This window comes from Siniperca chuatsi, linkage group LG12 (genome assembly GCF_020085105.1).
Source record: "Siniperca chuatsi isolate FFG_IHB_CAS linkage group LG12, ASM2008510v1, whole genome shotgun sequence".
NCBI lineage: Eukaryota > Metazoa > Chordata > Actinopteri > Centrarchiformes > Sinipercidae > Siniperca > Siniperca chuatsi.
The window spans coordinates 4,426,761-4,438,278 of NC_058053.1; the positions used below are offsets into that span (position 1 = coordinate 4,426,761).

The following is an 11,518-nucleotide window of genomic DNA, read 5'->3' on the forward strand; positions in this document are numbered from 1 at the left end:
TTGACTCATTCATTGTTCAAGTTCATTTATGCACTATATATAATATCGTTTTTTATCTTAAAATAAAAAAACAGTTTCTTTTTCACAGAACACATCTTCCTTTTAATCCACATTCTCTCACTTAACAAAATGTACTGATGCGTTTTATTAGCCTTTTACAGTACAATCAAATCAAGTGGTCACATATAAATATTGAGAGATATGTCAGTTAACTTCCTGTTGGCAATGATAGCCATCTACAATCTGACTTGACCACTGCATCTATTGTGCCCTCTCTTCAGCGTTTTGTCTCGCTGTCTTCCTCTCTTTGCACCTCTTCAACTACTTCCTGCACCCCGTCAGCCGTTCCTTCCTCCTCCTCCACTTCTGCTGCTCTCTCATCCAATGTCCCCTGCAAGGCCTCCTTCAGGGTCAGGCTAACTGCTTCAGAGTCCCTCAGCACCCCCTGCTCTACCGACATCTGTGGATGGTGCCTCTGCAAATGCTTGACCACCTGGAACTTCTGCTTGGCTCTGTAGGAGCAGTGGCGACAGCAGAAAGGTTGCTGCTTGGTGTGCGAGAGGTAGTGATGTCTGAGACCCGCCGGCCACCGGAAGGCCTTGTGGCACAAGCCGCACGTGTACGGCCGATCGTCACTGTGTTGACGCTGGTGGGTCTTCAGTATAAAACTAGTCTTGAAGGCTTTGCCGCATTTCTCGCAGACATAAGGGCGCACGTCGCAGTGCTGCGTGTCCCGGTGGGCACGGAGAGCATCCGCTCTGTTAGTGCGGTAGTCACACTCATCACAGGCATACGGCTTGTCCCCTGCAAAGGACGAATAAATGTTTTTTGCAATAAAAATGTGCAAGCAAAAGGTATTGTGTGTTACAAATCTTGGGCGGTTTGGCTGAGCATTAATAATGATTTACAGAAATATCCTGCCACACATTTATAACATGATAGCACTTTTTGCAGAGAGAGATGTTGCTGACCAGGCATTCAAGCCCACAAAATCATTGTTCAATTAGTCCCCTAATCTTAAAAAGTAGAGTATTATAATCATCAACCTTTATGTCTTGCCGGTACCTGTGTGCTTGGTCATGTGGTACTTCAGCTGAGTCGCCCACTTGCATTTGTAGCCGCACTCTGGACAAAGATACTTCTTCTCTTCTTGGTGAACCCTCATGTGAAGCTACGGAAGAATTTATTATAAAACATAGAAATATAAAAGAACATGTATCATTTTCATTATGCTGGGGTTTTTAGGAATACAGTCAATGTCATATTATAGTAAAGAAAGAAGTTTGAAACTTGCTGTCTTGCCTAAGTTAGATGAGAAGCTCAACACCACTCTAATATCTGTCCACTACTGCAAGCAGCTGGTTAGCTTAGCTTAGCAAAAGACTGGAAACAGGGGGAAATCTCTGTCCACTAGTAACAAAATCCACTTACCAGCACCTCTAAAGCTCACTAATTAAAAAGTTATTTAAAAACAAAAACAAAAAAAGTCTAGTTTAGAAACGACATGCGGTTTTACGGGGGTTGTGTACCAGACTGTTTCTTGGCCGGGCACAGTCATTTCCTGGAGTCTCTGGCACATAACCCCCCCCATAAAACCACAACGTGTTGTTATGGCACTTACATTTTTGTACAGATTAAACAAACAAGACATAACATGGTAATTAGTGAGCTTTAGAGGTACTGGTAGGCAGACTTTTTAACCGTTGCACAGAGCCAGGCTAGCTGTTTCCCTGTTTCCAGTCTTTATGCTAAGCTAAGCTAACCATCTCCTGGTTGTAGTTTCATATTTGAGGGACAGATGGGAGAGTGGTATCGATCTTCTCATCTAATTCTCAGCAAGAAAGCGAATAAGCTGATTTCCTAAAATGTTGAACTATTGCTTTTTAAAAAATCTGACAATATATTGGCCGTTATTAACTTTTTTACACAAACACATAAATAAATAAACATTTTTGATAAGTATCCCCTTGGTTATTAAAGAATAGTGACCAAGATATGTACTGACATTTCTATAAAGAAAAAAAAAAAACCTAATTGTATCATGTTTCATACTATAAAACAGCACTTTTAATGAACTTCTATCTTACTAAACTCATCCTATAAACTTTGAGCTTACCTTCAACCTAGACGGATCAGTGCAGGTGTAACTGCACTGCTCACAGTGGTAAGGCTTCTCCCCAGTGTGTATGCGAATGTGCCACGTGATCTTCTGCTTGTTCTGGGTTGAATACTCGCAGTCTGCGCATTTGTACAGACGCTTGCCTCCGTGTGAACGGAGGTGCTGCTCTAACACCAGCTGATGCCGACAAGCAAACTGACAAGTGCTGCACTTGAGAGGCTTGTCCTCTGGAGAACCCTCCTCATGTTCATTCAGAAGGTGTTGAGCTAATAGCTGCCTTGTTTTGGTAGCGAAGGGGCACAGCTGACACTGATGTGCCAGGTGGGTTCTCTGATGAATCTCAAGGCTTTCCTTTGTCTCAAAAGACTCCTGGCAGGTGGTGCACTTTACCTGAGGGTGCTTGCTCTCTTGGTGGCTCTTCAGTGTGACCTCACTGCTACATGTGTAGTCACACTGCTTACATGAGAAACAGACCTGGAGCTGATGCACACGTTTACAGTGGTTTCTCAGTGCAACTTCTGAACTAAACTGAGCATCACAATGAGTGCAAGCATGGTGTAACTCCCCCGTGTGGCATCTCAGATTGTGCCGTTTCACATCGTCAAGCGTGTAGCCACCGAAGTCACAGAGTGAGCAGAAGTGTGTAGGCTGTTTGTCGTGGATGCGCATCTTGTGCTGACGCAATTTGGTCACAGCCCCAAAGGTCTTGTCGCACATATCGCAGCTGTGACGACCGATTCCTGTGTGAAGAGATTCATGCTCTTCCAAGCGATAGCGCCTTGTGGTGCTAAAAGGACAATATTGACAATGGTGAGGTCGTGCACCTTTGTGTTTGAGCGCAACATGTTGCGTCATGCATCGTTCTTGTTTACAGGTGAAAGTACAGTGCTGGCAATGCAAACGCTTAGGTTTAGCAACAGCAAACTTTTTTTTGTTATGGACACACAGGATGTGACGGGTCAAAGAAATTTTAGATTTGGCTACAAATGAACACATGTTGCACTGGACTTCATCTGGCTTCAAGCAGCCTCTTTTTTCATGACTGTTTAACGCCCTTTTCTGATTGCACTTAAATGCACAGCCTGGACAAGAGAAGGTTTGAGGTTTCGCAGAAACTTTCACAGGTCTTTCATTGTACTCTTCCACCAAGTCCTTTTCTTTGACCGACTCCTTACCACACTCATCATCCACTTCTGAAATGATCTGATTCTCCCTTTTCCTTTTTTTCCTGCAGGTTGAGAGGTGCCGTTCAACTGTTGCAAGCTTGACTGATGAAAAATTGCACAGCTTGCATTTGAATTTCCCATCTTTTTTAGTGTAAAGGGACTTCTGCAGTGGAACATGCTGGAATGAAAGTGAATGTTTGTTACTGGAAAATAATTGCTTTTTTGCAAGTTTAACTTTCAAAAGCTTTTTTGTCTGAATTTTGTTTTGCTGGTGTCCTGATTCACTGGATGTAAAAGCATTATGAACAAAGCCTTTACAGTTTGTTAAATGACGTGTACATACTTCCTCTTCTTGCTGATGAAATTCCTGATCATTTGAATCTGTGGAAATCCTATTTTGTGAAGACAGAAGCTCTGTCTGATCGGAATTTGTTCCCTCATCCAGTTGTTTGGAACCTTCATGACCTACAGTAGTGTTGTCTTCTGTAGTCAAACATGTATTTGAAATGCCTACAAATGTCCTTGTTTTTCGCGGAAGTGCTGGGCATTTCTTTGCAAGGTGGCTATCAAGGCCTCGCCTCTGTTTGAACTGTGCACCACAGGCCTGGCACTTGTGTCCTTTTATCCTACCATGGCACAAAGCCTGGCAGTGGTACTTCAAAGCGGTCTCCTTACTGGTTACAAAAGAGCACTTGTCACAGCAATAAACGTCTTTAGTTGGCACCATGAGCATCTGCACCCGTCCCTCCAAAACCATGGCTTCAGCTTGGTCCTTGTCGTGCTTCTTCATAGCTTTCAGACGGATCTCCGATTCTAATGGCTGCTTTTGCTCAGATGGAAAAGTGGAACTGATTGTTCCACCATCATTCTCCACCTCAGGTGTTTGAGTCTGACACTCGCCAGGTTCATCTGGCTGACTTGGATTATTCAGAGGCTCATAGTTGTCATCCAAGTCACTTTGTTCACATTCTGTATCTGCCATAGCTACATCGTCTTCCTCTGATGAAGATTTAGAGAAGTCTGCTTTCTCTTGTGATATGTCAGACCCATTACAATTTAAATTGGGTGAGCTTGGAGTTTGATTTGCACAATGTTCTTCATCATTTTGCAAAGAGGGGGTCTGATAGTCAGTAGTTGATAGTGTTGTTAAAACAAGAGTACAGTACTCCTCAGGACTGTTCACAGATGGGGGGCTATCTGAAATACCTTCATTAACAACCTCTTGAGAAACAACTTCAAAAACATCCACAGAATCCACAGTTTGTGAAACAGCTACAGTTTCTTTGCTGGCACTGTGATTTGCTGAGCTAGGGAGATCAGATTGTTCTCTTTGAGGTGGTGGAGGTCCTTCAGAAGTGGATTGTTCAGACTGCTCATGAGCTGTTGAGGGCTTATTGTAAAAATCCTGCAAGAACTCAGTTGAGTTCCTCTCCTTCTCCTTTGCAGCGTAGTTCTCTAGCCATGCTTTGTCACCGGGTACGTACCCATGCGCTCTCCTCTTGTGCAGGAAGAGGCTGATGCTACTGAAAGAAGAATAGAAGCAGAGGGCACACCGAAACTCTTTCAGCTTGGTATGTTTGCAGTTCTCATGGTTTTGAAGGGCTTGTCTGTAGCAGGTAGCGTATGTGCAGTATCTGCACTTATAGACAGATGGCTGTTTCTCCTCTCCAGAATGTTTTGCCAACATGTGATTGCGAAGCTCATATTTGCGCTTGCAGGCATAAGCACAGATCTCACACATGAGTGTTTTGGCCTGATGTCGTAATTTGTGGCTATTTAGCTGGTCCATGCGGTGACAGCGGTAGGGACACTGATCACACTGATACCTAGAAAAGGAGACAGGAAGTTTAGTCATAACAACAACAACAACATTAGTTATATATATATATATATATAACTAACTGGAGTGTGGACTGGTAGCTGAGGTGCCACTTCGCCTCCTGGGCACTGCCGAGGTGCCCTTGAGCAAGGCACTGAACCCCTAACTGCTCGAGGGAGCTACGTAGCAGCCCCATCACTCTAGCATCTCTCCCCCAGTTGAATGTCTATGGTCCTGTGTGTGTGCATGTTTGTATTTCGGGGCTATGTGTGTAAAATTGAAAAAACAAATGAGTGAAAAATGTTATTTCCTGAAAGGGATTAATAAAGTAATTCTTCTACTTCCCTTCCCCACGTCATATACAGAGCAGAGAGATAACTTCTGCACACTTTAATACAATTTTTTTTCCCTTTCTTTCAAGTAGATCAGTGGTACCCGCGGTGGGTGTTGCGCCACCCTGGGGTGCCTTAAGGAAGGGCCAAGGGTGCAGCAAGATCTTTTTTGCTGTAAATCTTTGATTAAGTTCCAGCACATAAAGAAACAAGGTGATAATAGCATTAACTATATTTTTATATTACATTTTCAAAGCTATAAAAATGGAAGACATAAACAATAAACATCAAAATCACTGTCCTTAAAACCCTGCTAAAAAAGCTAAGCTAAGATTGGTGACCTGACAGCTCCACTTTTGAACAAAATGAAAGAAACACATTAAAACTTTAAGTTTAATATAGCCTTAAACTGCTGACTTTTTTTATTCTGAGTGATTGAGAATAGGCCTATATTATTTAACTTAATAACAATGTTCATATATGTCACTGTTTTATGTTTTGTTAGTTCATTTCATTCTAATGGTGCCACTTTTAGCTGGAATGTTTGCACTTGTATGCATGTTGTGCGGGTTGGCATGGGAGGGTGCCATGAAGGAAACATTTTTTGGGAGCCAATGGAGTAGACGAACCTGCTTTGCCTGCACACTTCAACAGGCATTTTCAACGATTCGGGCTGAACAGACCTCCACTCAGGTTGAGGTTGGGCGGTAATATCCATGGAATTATATAATGTCACCAAACTACATGTAACAACATAATAATAAGAATGATAAAGCTGGACGTTGTTTTGCTCTAATGTTAGTGATACACTTGCTTTTTACCAACATGTATGTGCAAACAAGCAGTTGTGATGCAGGTGGCATTGTTCACATACTTGCCTGTGGACTCTGTGTGTACCTGGAGGATTAAAATCTATATGCACTAGCGGCAGATCAGGGTCAAGTGATCCCTTGCTGACACTGGAATATCTTTCTTGAAATTCCAGTTTTGTACAGCATGATTAAACGTGGTGACACTCGAGGAGACTTCTATATTGCTAATGTTGGCAGAAATCATGGCAGAAAAAGGGGCAGTGGCTCCATCGTGCCGTGGATCTGCTTCTCTTCAAAACTTTCCACCATTGTTTTTATCATTTGTTCAGGGTTTGCTGCTGGCATTACTTCACATCCTGATATACTGCTGCCCCTACTTATGCGCTTAACTAACTGTTGGTGCATCTCGCAGACACATAGCGTTAGTTTTTAAGGATATACACTACCAATGCTCCAAAGGAACACAAGATATGCAGGCTAGCCATCCTGTGCGCAAATGCATAGTTAAAAGAAAGTATGTTAGAGGCATCACACATGGAACCAAAGTAACAGGGAAGTCAGAGAGATATCAGTCAGTCACAGTTTATATACTCCCAGGTATTCCTGAGAAACCTCTGATCAGGTTAAGTACGTGAAAACACCTGTGTGGGTGTGTAAGGGCCTTTAAGTTCAATTTAATTACAGCTTGCTGTGCATAGCTGAAAACACGTCATCATTTCTTGATCATTTTGTGTGTACCCAGCAGTGCCGTAACAATACCAAGATAAAAACATAACCAACGGTTGTATGAGAAACGACAGAAGTATCTACCTGAGGTCTCCAGCATGTTTCCTCATATGGACATTCAGATAGTGTTTCCATTTAGTGACGTATCCACATTCAGCGCACATAAAGTTCTTGTCGTCTGAGTGAGTGAGCATGTGTTTAGAGAGGTAAGACTCATCTCGGCACCTGAAGTCACACAGGCTACACTTGTGGGGCTTCTCACCTATTACAGAAAGAAAGAAAGAATCAGGAGATGTTGTGCCAAAAGTAGTAGCTCCTTACACTACTACTTTTTTTTTTTTACAACAAACGTAAAAATTAAAAAGGTGAAAACCAGATGGGAAAACCATTAGAACATTAAATATCTATTCCCTCCTCACCACTGTGCATCAGCATGTGTCGCTTCAAGCCACGCTTATGCGAGGTCACATAGCTGCACTGAGAGCAGCGATGGATCTTCTCATTGGCGTGCAAATGTCCGATGTGCTCCTCAAACTCCACAGGGTTAAACGTGGCGAAGGAGCAAAAGTCACAGAAAAGCTTGTCATTTCCTGGGTGACCATTGCGCTGGTGCTGGAGGAAGACCGACTTATTGGAGCAAGAGAAATCACACCGTGAGCAGTGGTAGGCGAGGTGTGTCCGATAATGAGCCTCCATGTCCGTCTCACTTTGAAAGACGGCACCACAGGCGTGATGACGACATTCTACGGCCCTGACCCCATGCTCTTCGGCAGAGTGTTTGACAAGTTCTTTGCGCAGAGAGCTCAGGAAAGAACAACCCTTTTGGAAGCAGGCCACTGGTTTGCTGTCTGACAGGATGTTGTGCGTCTTCATGTGAGCCTTAAGCGACCTGCTCTGGCGAAAGCTTTGACCACAGGTGGGGCAAGGATAGCTGTGACTGCTTACGTCATCTTCTGCCTCATCGGCATGCACGCTGACAAAGTGGCGGCGGATTGCGTTCCGCTCCACGGCAGAATACTCACACAGGTGGCACCGGTGAACCTTTTCACCCGCCTCACGGAGTCTATGTATGCGTAGCTTGCTTTTGCTGGTGAAGTAACGCTTGCAGGTGGGACACTGGAGACTAGGGTCAGGAAAATGTAAATGGAGGTGCTCCTGCAGGTGGGAGCGCATCTTGAAGCAGCGGCGACACTTGGGGCAGGTGTGGGTGCGAAAGATGTGCTCTGATCCCTCTGCAAGGTACTCTGATGGACAAGAACATATGAAATACATTTTGAACAAAGGGACAAAGTTTGTGGTAAAAGTAAGTATATTTTCCATTGCCACAAATACTGTATATGAAGAAGAATAAAACATATTTTCTTTTTTTACACTATTTCTGCACTGGTGTTTCTTGGCGCTGTCAGACTCTTTAGTCACCACTGTTCTCAGTCAACCAAAACAACTACTGGACTATAACCCGATAGGCTTTTTTCACAGAAGACATTTTGGCATGCCATAGTAGGAAAGGCACAGGTGTTTTAATAATAAAATAAATGCATACCAATTTAATATCTTATTGTCCTGTAAAGTGAAAACATAAATGTGGGATGTTTACTTTAATATCACTGGAACAACTCGAGTTTTTGTTACTTCTCTGCGATCTATTATTTTATTTAAACTTTTAACTACTCACTAATATAATCTACCAAGCAGATTGGCGTACATACCTTTAGATGGCAGTGGTGCAGCGTCCACTGCTGAAGGTTTGTCTCTTTCCACCGCCTTTCTCACTCTTTTAATATTGTGCCTTTGCCTCTCAGCCTGTTCCTCATTCCCTTCTTCTGGTAATGATGATGCATAAGCTGGGTTGGATATCAGTTTTCTTTTTGGCCTGCTGGACACCTGAGGCTGGTGGCTTCCATTAGTGCACGCAGTTGTGGCTGCAGTCTCGTTCCCTATGAACAGATGTGCCAAACTTTTAATGTAAAATCTACTTCATGATCACCGACAGAGCAATAGAGCTATGGCCAACAAAATCACACCGGTGCTCTTTCTGAAAATAGAGCACAGGTTTAATGGAAAGACAGACAAGTTTTCTGCATTTGTGTAACATAACACCAACTCCTTGCAGCGTCTGTTTACCTTGAGTGCAAGCTGGAAGATGGTTGTGCTCCAAGAGGTGGTCACTCAGGTCTTTTACATTTTGAGTGACAAACTGACACTGAAAGCAGCCGAAGGGCATGTGGCCCCGCAGGTGTCTCTCCATGTCACCCTGTGTGAGGAATGACACTTTGCAGGACTGGAGGGTGCAAGGAATAAGAGTAAGACCATGTGTGGACATCAGGTGTGCTTGATATTCCTGACGGTCTGTGCTGCTGAACTGGCAGCCTTGCTCAGTGCAGGGGAATGGGCCCTTAGGGTCATGTCCACTGTGGATGACTTTAAAGTGGCGTTTCAGGACACCTGGCTTGGAAAACACCTCACTGCATTGAGAACACTTGTAGTTCCCCAAATGCTTTTTAATGGATGGGGTGGTCAGCCATTCTGAACAGGGGTGAGAGGCAAACAAGCAACTGTCTGAGAAACTCTGTCCACATTTTTCACATCGATGAGGTTCCACTGTCTCCATTGTGTCTGAAATAAACAGAGCACAGCATTTAGTTACAATGTGACAGATTTAAAAAAGGGCACAAGTAACATTTGTAACTTATGCTCATGTTTTGTATCGATTTAATATTATTCTGATGTACATATAATACATTATACAGTATAAGCTGTTTCACATAGGTGTTAGCTGTTTGTGATGTTGTTAGATATATTAGCAATTTTAACCAAATTTGTTCAGCTCCTTAATAAAGTAGAAATACAACAGTCCTGTGAGGATTGTAAATGCATTGTAACCATATAATAATGACTTGTAATAATTTATATATATAATTTATACACATACCTAACACAATCACACACACAAAATGACATGTAGTAGCCAGGGGTTAAATTGGGAGTTGCTATTGTCCAATGAGGTTGCGGAGACTGTTTCCATAGGAACTATTTTTCAGTAGAAAGCAGTTCCAATGACAACTGCAGTGTTCTGTGGATATCGATTGTCCAGAGTAACAATAGCACTGTTACTGGAAAGAGATGTTGCTGTTGAATTTTCTAAATGTCATTTTTTAAATGCTGTACCACAAAGTAAATTCCATTCACCTCCACTGTATGGGTGAAATTTCACAGACAGATATCTCAAATTGAATCTAACTATCTAAATGGCCGGATACCATTAGGGAGAACCCTTTCAAATTAATTTGAGGGTAAAACAGTTAATAAGTGATTAGATAAAGAAAAGCATTTAGGACGGTGTAGTCCCTCATTCGTCCAGGAGTGTTCCATCGTAGAAAAGGTTTCAGTCGTAGTCATCTGGACACTGTTTTCAGAATCAAGACATCTCGGTTCCCATCCGGAAGTCATTCTCAATTGTGAAAATGGTCTGAGAACTCAGAAATTTAAGCTACTCTTGTGTTGCTTAAGCCCTGCCCTCAGGGAGGAGTCTTCCTGAGTTTCTGCTGTTTACCCTGCCTAGTTTCACCTGAAACTGACCTTCTTTTGTTTCCATGATGGCCCAGTAATCAGGCCTATTGTTCTCTGGCTGCACCCCCCTCATCACTGAGGGCTTAAGCAACACAGAGTATCTTAAATTCCCTAGTTCTCAGACCATTTTCACAATTGAGAATGACTTCTGGATGGGAGCCGAAACATCTTTATTCTGAAAACAGTGTCCAGATGACTACGACTGAAACCTTTTCTACAAAAGCATTTAGGTTAATAAGGCTACCGTAAGATCACAATGCCACATCAGAAGATTTAACTAATGAATGAGCTGACAAGGTGTGATTTGGATGTCTGGAGACGGAGCTCCGGCCCAATTTAACCTCTCTCAAAAACCCTTACAGCAGTTACCCTGAACGGTTGCTGCATTAACGCCACACACATCATTTCAACCTACTGCCTGGGTTTCCGAGGTCCATTCTATCTGAAAAACAGAACATCAACACTGATCAGTTTCACAGTATCCAGCTCGTAAAATCCATCTTTACTACTTGTTACTTAACGTTAGAGGCCTGTCTTAATTCATACATAAGTAATAGTAGCCGAAGTTTCACTTACTTTTTATGATAACTGAAACAGGTATCAATACGCTAACAATGTCGCTGTTAACGCTAGCCGAGCTAATGTTAGCTTCTTGTTTTTGGTCGTTCAAGTCTCACTTCCTGCTTGCAGTTAATGTCGCTGTTGCAGTCCGTACGGTCTACAGTAAAATGCACAAACTATATTATCCGCCAAAATATTTATCTGGAGCCCTGCGACGAGTTGGCCACTGTCCAGGGTGTACCCTGCCTAAGGCCCAAAGTCACTGGGATAGGCTCCAGTCACCCGCGACCCCTAACGGGACCAAGCGGTAGAAAATGGATGGATGGATGGATGGATATTTATCTGGGTTAGTTGTCGTCTTAGCATGCGAGCAAAATTATGTTAAAATAACACTAATAGGGAAAAGGGAACCA

General features: G+C 42.9%; 1 protein-coding gene across 5 annotated transcripts; it reads right to left on the reverse strand.

The window, feature by feature from the left end:
• Positions 1-61: 61 nt before the first annotated feature.
• On the reverse strand, positions 62-11,433 carry znf142 (zinc finger protein 142). 5 transcript variants are annotated; one of them, XM_044218003.1, is made up of 10 exons: positions 11,121-11,433; positions 10,960-10,986; positions 9,099-9,590; positions 8,684-8,911; positions 7,394-8,218; positions 7,059-7,236; positions 3,629-5,111; positions 2,117-3,463; positions 1,066-1,171; positions 62-804 (listed from the first exon to the last, which is right to left on the reverse strand). In XM_044218003.1, exons 2-10 carry the CDS (start codon positions 10,979-10,981, stop codon positions 278-280), a joined length of 5,208 nt encoding a protein of 1,735 aa, XP_044073938.1. In that variant the 5' UTR covers positions 10,982-10,986; positions 11,121-11,433; the 3' UTR covers positions 62-277. The 5 variants fall into 5 exon arrangements, with proteins under 5 accessions (XP_044073938.1, XP_044073933.1, XP_044073934.1 ...); XM_044217998.1 differs by having other exon boundaries at positions 2,117-5,111; XM_044217999.1 differs by having other exon boundaries at positions 2,117-5,111; positions 10,914-10,986.
• Between the last annotated feature and the right edge of the window lie 85 nt (positions 11,434-11,518).

Coding starts and splice junctions, on each gene's coding strand:
- znf142 (XM_044217998.1), bottom strand. CDS start 10,981: ATGGACCTCGGAAACCCAGGCA. Junction 9,591..10,959: donor GGACCTCGGAAACCCAGGCA/GTAGGTTGAAAT, acceptor TGTTTATTTCAG/ACACAATGGAGACAGTGGAA. Junction 5,112..7,058: donor AAACATGCTGGAGACCTCAG/GTAGATACTTCT, acceptor CTCCTTTTCTAG/GTATCAGTGTGATCAGTGTC.